Consider the following 15,608-nt stretch of genomic DNA (forward strand, 5'->3'; position numbering starts at 1 on the left):
GCCAGATCAGTCAAGGCTGTAGATCAGCGACCAAAGTCACCATTAGCAAAGAACCATCAGTGCCTGAGGAGCCTCATTCTTAATGAAAGAAACATGAACAGCTTAAACAATGCATCTATAATCCAGCAGTAAGTGTTGATGGCTTCATACTGTCATTACACCAAACATCAACAGGAATTAATTTGTATACTGTTTTTACAAACAAGGGAGTTTTGGGGGGATTTTGAAAGGTTTAGCTCACTTATGGGTACAAATTTATCCCCAAAATATGGTTAATTAGTTACAAACACACGCTACGTCAATGTGATCATTCAGCTGGAAACAGAATCCTCTGATGACTGAATTGTTCATGAATGTTTGTACGGCACACAGCTTACCCTGTATTGATGGAAATTATTTCAATCAGCGGGTTCTTTCTGATCTTGGGCAAATCCAGCCGCGCTCCACCCAGTCGTTTCCCTTTCTCCTTCTTCTGACCCAGCAGACGCACAGAGTGACCTTTAACACAAACACAGCGTCACACACAAGGAATGGCACAGAATCATCATGCCGCAAGCCATGAATACAGATTGATGCCAAAGAGAATAAAGGATTGTATTCCATTCCAACATAATCACACATTAACTTTAGGCCACAAGAGACACGAGCTGTCATTTCCCCAGAATGCCTATAGCTGTTGTAGCCATGAGAGAGAGCGTCTGCTGCATGCTGACTGAGTCGAGAGCATAAGGACGAGTGAGAAAGAAAGGAGCGGACGGAGAAGATAATGAGACGTGGCCATGAATTATCCTGATTCCTTTTAGTTTAGAGCAAAAGAACAATGAGAAACCCTGAGCTTAACCATCCACATGTTCACACACACCTTCAAAAAGCATAACATCATGGAAATGAACTCCCAGATCCCTCTGGCGGCAGCAGTAACAATGAGGAGACATCGAGAGCTCTGAACTGCGGCACACACTCACACCAGCTGGACATGGTCCCGAATCACAGTCCACTCCACAACATGGGCAATCGCTTTATTCACAACAATTCTCAAGCATTCTTGGCTCATGATTAGGGATACAACTAGCATTTTATATTAATTTTGATAATTATTAATTATACATTTAATAAAGCATACTGTTGCGATATATTGCGTGGTGATGTTATATCGAAACACTGAAACCAAGTATCAGGGTATATTATATTTTCAGGGAGTTCATTTTCATCTAACGAATGAGTATTTTACATTATTTTACCATAAGTTCTGCGCTTGTAATGCTCATTGAAATATTTGTTACTCTCACGCAGGCAGTGAGCGGTGTAACACCGTGTCCTAACTACACGCGACGCGATAAAATTCCAGCGACAGCAAGTGTGTACCTTTTATCGCGTGTTGCGGCATCGCGTGTAGTTAGGACACGGTGTAAAGATCGCTTAGATCGCTGTGTAACTGCTTATTTCTGAATATGGAACGCTCTGTCCATGTTTTTGTCTAGTTCAAGGCCCTGAAGGTACTCAAAAGATTCCGAGACAGTGCCACCTTTTGGTCAAAAGTTGTAATTCTATTTACAACATTGCTAATAACTTTTGACTACATTTGCCTATTGTAATGACACTAATATTAATAGATTCCTTGGTTTACGCTGAAAATAGATATTCATTTTGCCATAGTCAGCCAAACTTCCTGTCCGCCATCTTTATTTTCTTTTAAAACCTACTTTTTCGAACTCCTCCTAAACCGAACGTCCGATTTTCACCAAAATCGGATCGTGTCATCTCCAGACCGTGCCAAGTAAAAGTTATGGATTTTGTGTTGATAGACAAAACCATTTCCGTATGTCGCAGCAGCTAAGTTGAGGCATGATGCCAAAATGACTATTCAGGCTTTATATCTGCAATGCCTTGACATATTGACACCAAACATTGTATGTGTCATTGTCACTTCACAAACCACATCACATCAATTTTGTAACTACGCCACCTATTGGTCGAAAGTGATAATCCATGATATCATATTTTCAGTTAATGTATGTGATTTTTAAGCCGTTTCTCCTAAATTAATCTTTAAATGTCTTCAATTGCTCCTTGCTGCAGTTGGTCTGACACTCCCAGCCATGTTGGCATGTCTTATCCTCTTCTTGTGCTTGGCCCCGATGATTGCTGCTTGCAGCTATATTTAAATTTGAATTTGACAGCCCTAATGCAAGCCAGCTACGATGCAGCTTTCGCTCGCGATTAGAATAAAGAAAAGCTGTCTATATAATGCCATATCTACACCGCGCACTCGTTCATAATACAACAGATTGACAAAGACAGCAGCAGCAGTAAAATGTGCTGCTTCGACTTGTTCATTAGGGTGTTAGTAAGGTTGTTGTTTGTAAAACTGCCTATATAAAAAAAATAAACTGAAATGTGCAAACCTTTTTATTTGACAACTAATTTAAAAAACGAGGAAGTAAAATATTTAACAAGGAATGGACAAAGAAGATGGATATGAAGAATTAAAAGACTGAGAACATTATCTTATTAGATAAAAATGTGTGGACAAAGTTCCTTCGGGACATTAGCATTTAAAAAAAGGTAGTATATAGAAATATGTTATTACAATAGTGCGATTTTGTTTAAATCCGCAACAATATCGTAATGTGGCTTACGTTTTGTGATAGTTCCATATAATGGGGCCTCTGAAAATTCCCACCCCTACTGATTGCTTACATTTTTACAGTAGAGTTTAAAATGGCTAAATTAAAAATGATAAATCAAAAACAAAAGCACAATATGTTAACATGTACGCAACATGAGGAACACATCTGAACGTAATTAAATTACAATTATATAGGCTAATCTAACAATAGTCCCTTTACTGTTACTGCTCTCATAAATATGATAATTTGTGTTTAAAATTTAAACCATTTAATTTCTAACAAGAAATATTTGAGCAAAATGTATTTTAGTCGGAATCATTTCACTGTTATGCATCCTGTTATGCGCATACTAAGACTTGCAAACATATAGATAAGGATATAACCAGTGGTGGACGAAGTTCACAAATCGAGTACCTGAGTAATAGCTAGGGCTGTAACGATACAGCAAACCCACGATTCGGTTCGTATCCCGATTTCTGACCCACGATTCGATACAAACCGCGATTCTTGCGAGGAGGGAGGATTTTAAAAGCCAAATAAATAAATAAATAAATAAATAGCTAAAGCTATAACTCTGTTTTCTTGTAACAAAATACTTTTGAAAAACAAACAGAACTATACTCCATTGTGGAGATGATTCGAGCATGTTAAAAATTCTTCTGAGGTAACCGAGGCTTACTGTCTGTGCTGTAAACCACAAATAATATATTGCCTATTCCGCATGACCCGCATCTCAAGCGCAGGAATGACGCTTGCCAAAAAGTGAACGCGCATAGAGAAATGCACACTTCCTACGAATTAGCCTAAGCAGCCATTTCTTTATGTTTTGAATTAACGTTAAATCAAGTAAAAGTATTTCAAGCTTTCTATATAAGTTTCGATTCGTTTATGAGGTGAGCAGTTCACGCGCGCGCCTTCTCACACCGCGACACAGGTTCGAGGATCTGAGTGTTGCGATTTCGGTTTAATATCGTAAATCGTTACAGCCCTAGTAATAGCACAGATAAACTATTAAAATAGGTTATTAAAATAGGTATTCCAGTAAAAGTATCAAGTACTCCTTTATAATTTTACTCTTGAGTAAGAGTGTGTTCACACTTGGTAGGTTTGGTTAGATTAAAAGGAACTCGTGCGATTGCTCAGTTAGTGTGGTTCATTTGAATAAATGTGATTGCTGCCATCTGGACCCTGGTTCGCACCGAAGAAGCTTTCAAAAACTGGTGCGGTTTGACTGAAATATAAACGCAATGCGGACCAAAGACTTGCAAGCGAACCAAAAACAGGACATGATGTCACAAGATGCAACCCTAAAAAGGGCAGAATGCTCAACCATTCCTGTTTTTTTCTCGTCAGAGTCGCAATGTTGCCCATCACAGTCGGGTACAGGCATCTGAACCGCATCTCCTCACAGCAGATCATCGTTTGTGTGTGTGACGGAGGGATTCCTGCTGCTGTTTTAAATCCTTAAATTATCAGCTCCATTACATGCCATCATATGTGAGCACATATAGCCCAGCACACAGCATTGTATTGGATGTTCAACAAGCTCCATGGCAAAATATAAATCATAAAAGCCTTTTTTTTAACTTTATGTTTGGTGTTAAAATGACAGTGTGAATGCTTAGCGAACCAGGACTAAATGTATCATCATCCTTTTTTGTTCTGGACTAAAATAACCAAGAGAACTACAAGTGTGAACACACCCTAAAAGTACAAAAGCACTTGATTTGTAATGTACTTAAGTATTAAAAGTGAAAAAAAGTACTGACCGGTGAATGTTTATTTATTTATTCCGCAATTTTATGTAGGCTACACTACACCATCCTCCTGCATAGGGTACTAGACACAAAGAGCTTGAAAGTGTTACAGCTCAGTCTGACATCATTATGAATTATTAATTGTCAAGTAGCCAGCTAGTCAATTACGAAAGATTATGCAGACACTTAATATGTATTGATCTGCAGGTAAGGATTTGTTTTCTATACACTGACAACTACTACTGATCATTACTGATCATTCAAGTGTGCAAATAAAAGTGAAAATAACAAAACATATCATTATAGCAGGCATCCTCAAATAGCAGGCCGCAGTCCGGTTGTACAAAATGACAATTGTGGCACCATTTTACCATTTCGATAGTTTAAAGTGAGCAGCGCGTCAAAACAATGGAGCGGTGCACACCTCAACCACTCAGGGCCATTCATAGTTAAAATCATTTGGCACTATATCCTCTAATGTTTTTATCTAGAGCCAAGCCCGTTTCATTTACTGTAAGCCCTTTCCAATATGTGCATGTTGCTTCTTTCCCCCACTAAAGGGCAACAAATACTGTACAGTAGCCTATATAACTCTGACTGTTCAAACTTGCTCGGATGGATCATTTGAATCAGTGAGTTGTAACATTATCGTTTGCCCAAGTGGATTTCTTCAGTTCTAAATATTGAGGAATGACATGTTTTTATGAAATGTAGAGGAGTAAAAAGTATGATATTATGCTATACTCTCAACGACATCACACAGGAGCTGAACAGAACGTCCAGGTATATTAAGAGTGACATGAGTAACAAAAAAAGTTCTTGAGACTGAGACATTCTTACAAATTATGAATAACTTTAGAAGCACTTTTTTTTCATGCTCTGTTAAGAAAATCGAGAAATGTTTGCTCTGCTCCAAAACAGAAAGCCATGACCTTATCATGCAGCATCTTTCTGGCATTGTCCTCCAGTATCCCTATCATCAAGCAGAAGGATCTGGATTACATTTTCTGAATGATATCAAATAAAATTAATCTACAATCTGATTTGTGATGCAGCCTGGAATCACAATCACACAATGTACGTTTGTTTGGCCAGAGGAGAACTGGTCCCCGGACTGAGTTGTGTTTATCCCAGGTTATAATATAATATAATATAATATATATATAAAAAAAATGTTTTTTCTCATTTCTGTCATCTGGGGAAATATGACACGAATGATTTGAAGTAGCTGCACATAGTAGGAAACAACCAGACTAGCACAAATACCAGAAAAAAGACTGACTTCAGTTATGGCTGCAATGATAAATAGTGGTACATAATGTGTATTTAATGTGAACTATATTAATCCACAGTAATAGTTTTGATTGTTTTTTTTAGCTTTTACAACTGACAAATTTCATCGCTTGAAGTATACTTGATACTCAATTTATTTAAATCAGGTTTGATGTTAACGTTTACACTAAGAAGCATAATGCATTATCACATTTACTCTACATTTGAATGTGCCATTTTAAATTAGATAACTATTGGCCATAAATATATTTCATTAAATGCTAAAATTGAACATTAATCTGTAATCTTGGATAAATATTTCACCAAGTTTGCGGCAAAATGATGAGCAGATTTCAAGAGCACAGTGTGTCTCTTTTTCACATTGAAAGAGCACATCAGGATGGAAATGACAATCGAAGGTCCCGTTTTCTGCTGCTGTGACAGCAGAACTGATTCATTACACTGAGCTGATATCAGTGCATTCTGGGATTGTGTTCAGTGTGAAGGACAGATGTGTAGTATAGGCAGTGCACTAGGATTTGAGCAACACTTTAAGTGTGACCAGCTACACATTCAAAGTATGATAAATGTAGCGTAACATGACAACTTCCACACACCTTCCCTTCAAAAGTAGCCATGCAGTGAATGAACAATCCTGAGCAACACTAATGAGCACTGAGGCTGGTGATGTGGATCTGTTCCTCCTCTAAAATATACTGCTGCTATATTGCACTCTCACTTCAAAGACGACATGGCAAAGACAGCTCGATCATGCAGGTTTGCACTGCACAACATCAGGAAGATCTCTAGGCTGGATTACTTCTGGCTGGACTTCCATCATGTGCAATTAAACCTCTACAAATGTCTCAGATATGGGGTTATTATTGTTGCAATATTCCAAATAAATAGATTAATATTCACAAATAAATGTAAAGAGATTCACAAAAATGTATCGAATGCACAAATGAATAGATTAAGATCCACAAATAAATGTAAAGAGTTTCACAAAAAATTATAAAATTCACAAATAAATAAAATGAGATTTGCAAATAAATAAAACATTTACAAATGTTTTCTTATTTTACAAACACAACTCTGCCTGGCATTTATTTGTGAATCGGTTCCTGTGCATTTGTAAATCGCTGCACACATTTGTCAATCGGTTCCTGTGCATTTGTGAATCCCCTCACGCATTTGTGGATTTTGAAACACTTCTAGCGCAGACGTGCAGAGAAATCCACAAATAGGTGGACTCCACCCACCGCCTACTCAAGCCAATCAGATAACGGCCACATCGAGCTGGCCAATCGTAGCACGTTATCGCTTCAACCAATCACGTTAGGCTTTACACTCGGGGCGGGAAGTGGGAACTGACTGATTCTTGCATCAATGAAAGGAGCACTGGAGCGCAGTAGTAGCGCTGAACTGTGTGTGGTAAAAACACTCTGTTTTCAAAAGATTGTTGGAGTTTAAGGCCTCTTTATATTTCCATCAGGATACACTCAGGGAATTATGATAATCAGAGATCCCGAGCATCATGAACAGTCTCTACACCGGCAAGAGGCGCGACACAAATAGGCACTGTCTGTTCACTGCTGCCGCTGCAGTTTAAATCATGTAAAACTAGCATGTTTGAAATGTTAACACACATTCCCTATGTGACGTCTGCTTAGCTTTATATGCATAATCGTGCTCTTAACGGCTCTGATCGTAGCTTATTGACTAGTGCTGGTTACTTAAATCATATTTCGTGATAGTGTACTGGACGCGGGGCAGTCATTGATAGTAAACGGATGCCCGCACTTCTGATGTAGCGGCTACTTCACGCAATTAGGACAAATGTTTTTGTATTTATACATTTGGGCTTATATTTGGTATTCTACATTACATGTATTTATATCATATTGCTATTTGTCACTGTGATTGTGCTTTAAAAGGCAAAATCGTATAATGTCATGCATCGTGTCTACCCTGTGCGAGGCAATCTACACTGGGCAAAGCGAATGTGCAAAAACATTTGTCCTAATTGCGTGAAGTAGCCGCTACATCAGAAGTGCGGGCATCCGTTTACTATTGTTGTGTTATGATTTTATATTGGAGCTAGCGTTGCATTCAGAAGAACAGATGAGATGAGATGAATAACCGTTTCTCAGCATATTTTATTGTGAGCGGCAGCAGACGCATCATTCTCACGGTCTGACTGACAGCCTTCAGTTTCTCAGTATGGCAAAACTAATAGGACAAACTATAATCCAAACGCGTTCTTTACAGCAAGTACTTTAGTGCCCCCTTGTGGTTAATTCACGATATAGAACAGTACTGCATTACATTCACAATACAACTGAGGACATAAGTTAACATATTTTAACAAATCAATGAATGCCCCGCGTCCAGTACACTATCACGAAATATGATTTAAGTAACCAGCACTAGTCAATAAGCAGGCTACGATCAGAGCCGTTAAGAGCACGATTATGCATATAAAGCTAAGCAGACGTCACATAGGGAATATGTGTTAACATTTCAAACATGCTAGTTTTACATGATTTAAACTGCAGCGGCAGCAGTGAACAGACAGTGCCTATTTGTGTCGCGCCTCTTGCCGGTGTAGAGACTGTTCATGATGCTCGGGATCTCTGATTATCATAATTCCCTGAGTGTATCCTGATGGAAATATAAAGAGGCCTTAAACTCCAACAATCTTTTGAAAACAGAGTGTTTTTACCACACACAGTTCAGCGCTACTACTGCGCTCCAGTGCTCCTTTCATTGATGCAAGAATCAGTCAGTTCCCACTTCCCGCCCCGAGTGTAAAGCCTAACGTGATTGGTTGAAGCGATAACGTGCTACGATTGGCCAGCTCGATGTGGCCGTTATCTGATTGGCTTGAGTAGGCGGTGGGTGGAGTCCACCTATTTGTGGATTTCTCTGCACGTCTGCGCTAGAAGTGTTTCAAAATCCACAAATGCGTGAGGGGATTCACAAATGCACAGGAACCGATTCACAAATGTGTGCAGCGATTTACAAATGCACAGGAACCGATTCACAAATGTGTGCAGCGATTTACAAATGCACAGGAACCGATTCACAAATAAATGCCAGGCAGAGTTGTGTTTGTAAAATAAGAAAACATTTGTAAATATTTTATTTATTTGCAAATCTCATTTTATTTATTTGTGAATTTTATAATTTTTTGTGAAACTCTTTACATTTATTTGTGGATCTTAATCTATTCATTTGTGCATTCGATACATTTTTGTGAATCTCTTTACATTTATTTGTGAATATTAATCTATTTATTTGGAATATTGCAACAATAATAACCCCATACTCAGAACTCTGCAGCTCATCTTGTCTTCAACCAGCCCAACAGGGCCCACGTCACACCTCTCTTCATTTCTCTGCATTAGCCCACGTCGATCGATCAATGAGCCATCACAGAGAGGCACAAAATCACTCTCCAGAACATTCTCATTCACAGTTCCATGCTGGTGGAATGATCTCCCCACCCTGATTCAAGAATGCAGAATCCGTGACAACGTTTGGTAGATCCGTGAAGACTTTGGAAGACATCACTTAACCTCATAATTTTTTTTTTACAAAAATTATATATATATATTTCATTTTCTTTGAATCCCTTCCTTGTCTGGCTTATGCTACTCTAAGCAATGTCTGAAACTTTGTGTTTTGAGCACTACTTGCGTTTTTTCATGATGACTCGCTTTCTGTATTCCTCATTTGTAAGTCGCTTTGGATAAAAGTGTCTGCTAAATGACTGTCGCTGTGGGTTAAGGACCGTTTCTTCTTTCAAGCTGCTGTAGTTTGGACAAATGGACAGGCAGAGCAGTGGTCAGCTCATCCTAATGCTCACAGTTAAGTGGTCTTGTTTCATTGATACACTGTATATTTTTTTTTCTTTATTTACTCCAAAAGAATTCAAGTGAAATGTGACAATATTCCATAGGTTGGAAAAGTTGTAACATGACCATACGACAGCATAAAACTAGTAAAATGTATTTAAGGATGCACAAAAGACTCATCTCTTTTGCCAACATTTGACTCAATAATAGTAACACTTACTATTCTATAAAAATCCTTGCTATGTGTGCTGCGCTGGTCTAGATGAGACTGGTCACGGCATTTGCATATTATTGCCCTATTGTTGATTTAACTGATTTTATTGCTCACTTCACTTCAAAAATGTGTTGGGTTTGTGATTAAAATGTTAGTTTAAAAGCCTGAAATATTGAATTCATACATATACAATGTCACGTTAGACATCGTCATCTTGTTGTATTATGTTGGATTAGCAAAATCTTCTCCTGAAGTCTATAGCAAATATAGATATTCATACACTATGGTTGCAGATAGGCATCTTCTGGCTGGTAATGACACAAAAGGTGACAAAAGAAATGAAGACATTGTGGTAAAGATAAAAATGAAGAATAAGCTTTTTTTTTTTACATTGACAAAACATGTAAATGTCAATAATCAAAATGATCAAATGGGAAAAAAATGGCCTTCATTTATCACAGTTGTCAAATAATTTTTTTTAAATTGGTGACCATTTTTTTTTCTCACATTTCCACCGGGATTTGGACCACTCTTCTTTTGCATACAGTAGATCTCCGGGTCCTTAAAGTTTGATGGCTTTCTTGTCATCACTCTGGTCTTCAGTTCTCTCCACAGATTCTCAGTTGGATTCAGGTCTGGACTCTGGCTTGGCCAATCCAAAACGTTGATATTGTTCTCTGCCAACCATTTCTTGACCACTTTTGCTGAGTGTTTTGGATCGTAATTTTGTTGGAAGGTCTACTGCATCCCCAGCCCAAGTATTTCTGCAGACTGTCTGATGTTTTGCTCCAGAACCTTAATGTAGTCTTTTTCATGATGTCATTTACAGTACTTTTAAAAGGTTGCCTGGCCCATTGGCTGAAAACACTCCCAAAGCTTTGTTCCCACCCCCATGCTTGGTCGTGGGGATGGTGTTCTTGGGGTAGAATGCTTCATTTTTCTCCAAAAAAAAGGCATCCATACTGTCCAAACAACTCTCCTTGGTCTGTGTCCATGGAGGCCATCCTTGTGCATTGTCCACTGGAGTGTCTGCCTTGAAATGCTGGTAGCAGCATTACTCAGATTATTCAGGATAGCCAGTGCAGGGGTCACTTTTGGCTTCCTACATGTCTGGTCTTCCTAACTTTTTTTATAATGTCAAACTCCTTGAACTTTCTAATAATGCTTTGCACAGTGGCCACTGGTACTTCAAAACAATTGGAAATACCTTTGTAGACGTCCCCTTTCTTGTGGTCATCCATAATGCGAAACCCAGTTAAGTTTACGGCCATTACTTGAAATTGACCAGAATCTGATTAGCAAACAGGTGTATCAGTTGTTCTGATTTTAAAGTTGATCAGAATGCATTTAGAATGTTGCAATAAGATCTGGGATATTAATCATTTTGTACGTGGAACATTGTCAAATTGTTTAAAATAATAATAATAATTTTTAAAAGCTAATATTTTTCAAAAAATATATATCTAATAAAATGTCTAACAGTCTTTGCCCACTTTTTTTGTCACTTGCATGAAGATACCCATTCACCAAATAATATATACTGTATAGTGCATCCGGAAAGTATTCACAGAGCTTAACTTTTTCCACATTTTGTTAGGTAACAGCCTTATTCCAAAGGGGATTAAATTCATTATTTTTTCTCAAAATTCTACAATCAATACCCCATAATGACAATGTGAAAGGAGTTTGTTTGAAATCTTTGCAAATGTATTAAAAATGAAAAACTTAATTACAAAAGTAATTTGTTCCTCTGATCAATTACTTCAGTCTTCAGTGTCACATGATCCTTCAGAAATCATTCTAATATGCCGATTTGCTGCACAAGAAACATTGATTATTATTATTATCAATGTTGAAAGCAATTGTGTACAATTTATTTTCAGGATTCTTTGATGAATAGAAAGTTCAAAAGAACAGCATTTATCTGAAATAGAAAGCTTTTGCAACATAGTACATGTCTATGTCAATGTAATGCATCCTTGCTGAATAAAATCACTTAATTTCTCTAATTTCTTTCCAAAAAAAAAAAAAACTCTTACTGACCCTAAATTGTTGAAAGGTAGGTATAATGTTACAAAAGCTTTCTATTTCAGATAAATGCTGTTCTTTGTAACTTTCTATTCATCAAATAATTATAATATTATATAATATCTAGAATATAATATCTAATATTCTAAATTTTAATTGCCGTTCTAATAATTTTAGGCCGTGTGTGTGTGTGTGTGTGTGTAGTTCACACATATATAAATATTACAACAATGAGAAACAATGCCAGTGCACAGTGATTTTACCATGTTCACAAACCATGTTCATGTGTTGATTATACCATTGAAACATCTTTCATTGCAACAATGCCATTGCTATTACTTTTAGAAACCGTGTCGAAAATATTTCAGTCATTGTGCAGCGACAGGATAGAATAGAATGCATCAGCCATTTGTACATTTGAATTTGTTACTCATTCAAGCATCCTTTCAAGAACAACAATCCATTTAAGAATTTGTTTTTTAACACTAAAGTAGTTCATCACCAAAAAAGGTAAAATAAAACGCATAGTCACCTTCCTCAAATAATAGCCCAAGTCATTTGAAAATGACGATATGATAAGCATTTCAGAGAGACGAGAAACAAGTCAACATGAACTGTGAGCAGCAGTGAGACAGATACCTTCACATAGACAGAAAGACAGTGTTTTGTGTGAAAGACAGAGTGTGTGTGAAAGAGACTGACCTTTGACAGCCTCGTCCACAACCTCCACCACTCTATCAATCTGCTGAACCTACAGAGAGAAACAGAGACATTATGAAAACATCAGACTGTCGTCTGCACATATTCAATGCAATCACATTAAATTAGCCCAGCTTTACACTGAAGAAGAAAAGGTGATAGGGACAAACAGTAAGTTCTGGTCCTCAAATTCAATTAAACTTAGAGACGCAGATATGAGTTATGTGTCATCTGAAAGTTTCTGAACTTCCACCGGAGTGGTTTATGGATTGTGTTCAACTCAAACACTACACTCTCACTCAAGTATAAAAGCTACAGTCAGTTCACTAAAATCTGATCGATAAACTTACTGTTTAACAAGCCATTTAAAAGAGTGATTCAATGACTCATAAAAACAGTCACTTGTTTTGAATGATTCAATGACTTAAAGACCGTAAGAGCTGGTGTACCTACTGGTGTAACTATATAACTGCAGAAAGAGAAAGTGTAAGGGTCTGTTTACACCGTTACTTTATGTGTTTTTACTGATCGGATAGCTATCTGATCACCTAGACCGTTTAAAGCGGTTTTATTTACACTTGTATCTCCACAAAACTAATATATATGCGATCTTCCATTCCCGCGCTATACTGTATGCAAATTCATGTCAATGAACGCAACGGACGGATATGAGCTGCATTTTATTTATCATCAGCTAATTTCAAGATAAAAGACCACAATAGGAGAGAGCGACATCTGCACCGGTAAGATGATTAAGTCTCACTACTTTTAATTAAGATGATTATGTGTTGAACGCCTGAGACTTACAGTTTTATTTGCGGCAGTTTGCGCGTTAGTTGAGGCAAAACTCTACTCATCTGTGGCGATGCTGTGGCATATCAGGCTATAAACAGTTATATAGGCTATAAAACACTCATGTTTATTTTATGTTCAATAACCAGTTCTGAAGGGGATTCCAATTATATTTTTGACTCTATGTCATTATCATTATAGTTGTGGTGTGGACTAAATCATTAAGGTTGTAGTTATCGCCCTTGGTGTGAACCTTAGGCCTTAACACTAACACAAATACACAAGCGGAGTGATACAAACTGTGGAAAGTCCCAGTGCTGTTTGTTGCACACATTTTTATTAATTACAATCAAGTATTTCCGAGAGACAGGAAGAGACCAGAAATCAAATCAGCTGATCGCTCCGCACAGAACCTGCAGAATTGTTCAGAAACTCGGTTTGAACATTTTCACTTTTAAATTTAACCAACACTGCAAACGTATACACATTCCTCAACAGCTGTGTGTTCATCTTTTTTGTTTCTGTTGGAGCCAGAAAAAAAGATGAGAAAAAGAAAAAAAGTCTAATGTGAGCACTCTTGGAACGCTACTCGACCTTTCAGATTAGAGGACTGTAACTAACTGTTGTATAGCATATGAGCAGATATGAACAAAAGCTTATGTTGGAGGAAACCAGAGCTCATTTGGAAATTACGGTAAGCGTTTACATTAATGTAATTTGAGCTTTTTACTAGCAATTTTATAAGCATTAACATACACCAAAAACAAAATGTGCCTTGTGCACGTTGATGTGACCATGTATATCAGATCAGTACGTAGCTGCTGTCAGTGTTCAATCCTCATAACTCTGACTGACAGCTGATTCAAATCAAGCTCCTCTGCATGATGAACCTCTAATCTCGAATCCTAGAATGTCACATTGGTAAACGGCGGCAGATTAAATACTGCGTTTAACCATATTCAACTAACTTTACGAGGATTATGAGGTAATTAAGAAGCTCTCTGACAAAGGGAGAACTATTAGACATGTAATTGGTTATTTTCAGGAAATAAAGCAAGGAAATATGACAATTGATTAATGTGTGGAGCTGTCTGACTGCTATTCAACTGATGAGTCTGTCATGAGGATGAAGGGTGGTGATTTTATACAGTTTTTATACAAATAAATCAACAACAAATGTTGACCGGTGCAAATATATACACAGAACAGTATGAACATGATTTCATTTGAAATCATTTTATGTAAAACGTAATTTCAAGACAACAAAAATATGTAGAAGCAAGAAATGAATATGAAGAAATAACATGTTTACACTTACACTACACACATTTTTATCAATTTACATAAACCAGCTGATTATAGTTCAAGTTATAGTTAATAAATTATAATTTAGTGTCACTATACAAGAATATTCCAGTGAAGAATACCACAACTGACTAATTACAATCAAGTATTTCCGAGAGACAAGAAGAGACCAGCAATCGAATCCTATCAGCTGATCGCTCCGCACAAAACCTGCAGAATTCTTCAGAAACTCATTTTGCACATTTTCACTTTGAAATGATAACCTCAATACTGCAAAATTATACACATTCCTCACCAGCTGTGTATTCATCTTTTTTTGTTTCTGTTGGAGCCAGAAAAAAGATGAGAAAAGGAAAAAAGCCTGTAATGGTGAGAGTTGGCTGGAGGCAGGTAATCTTTCCCTCCTCTGCTGAGGTCATTTCTGCAAGGAGGCTGTGGAATTATAGAAGCTGATCTTCAGTATTAAAGGGAATTCATATCCATTGTGCACAGCACCCTGTGGTTAAATGGCCGACCCGAGGCCTGTGCATGCTTTTCTCTAGCCACCGGGGCCATTAATTCAACTGTACTGTGTGGGCCGAGAGATAGATTGCAGACCCCGGGCCTCCACTGGCTGCAGTTACATTGCATGAAAAACACTGAAACAGAAATCAATTTTGCCCTAATGGGAGCGCAATTTCAGCCCCTCTCTGGGCAGCACCTGCTGGACCAACGTGTCCGAGATCCGCTAGGTGAATGCACTTTAGGCCCCAAGCACAGCGGGACGGGCTCTGAATGCTGCACGCTCTCAAGCACCACGTCAAAGAGGGAGAAGAAAGGTAATTTTATTGAGCGGATTCTTTCATGTGCTGGCAGAGATGTTTTGGGACCGGCAGGAAGTCGGTCTGTTAAGCATTACTGACTCCCTCGGCTGCAGTCTCATGCTTTAAATCCAGCCCTGGTCAGAAGAACTTCAAAATCGGTTTTGTGATTCCCCACAGTTATTGTTTTTAAAACAAACTACTTGAAAGCAACAAGGGATGAACCCCTTTAGATGTGAATGTCTGTTGTC

The 15,608-nt window shown here is 37.8% G+C and overlaps 1 protein-coding gene across 2 annotated transcripts in view; it reads right to left on the minus strand.

Moving 5' to 3' along the window:
* Nucleotides 1–15,608, minus strand: part of cdkal1 (CDK5 regulatory subunit associated protein 1-like 1) — a 410,090-nt gene that overhangs the window by 269,100 nt on the left and 125,382 nt on the right. For both annotated transcript variants that reach the window (XM_079627099.1, XM_079627100.1), the window contains 2 exons: nucleotides 12,464–12,512; nucleotides 378–498 (listed from right to left, as the gene is read on the minus strand). In XM_079627099.1, the coding sequence (XP_079483225.1) occupies nucleotides 378–498; nucleotides 12,464–12,512 (170 nt within the window). The remainder of the gene's footprint in view (nucleotides 1–377; nucleotides 499–12,463; nucleotides 12,513–15,608) is intronic.

This window comes from Phoxinus phoxinus (assembly GCF_949152265.1).
Source record: "Phoxinus phoxinus genome assembly, chromosome: 10".
NCBI lineage: Eukaryota > Metazoa > Chordata > Actinopteri > Cypriniformes > Leuciscidae > Phoxinus > Phoxinus phoxinus.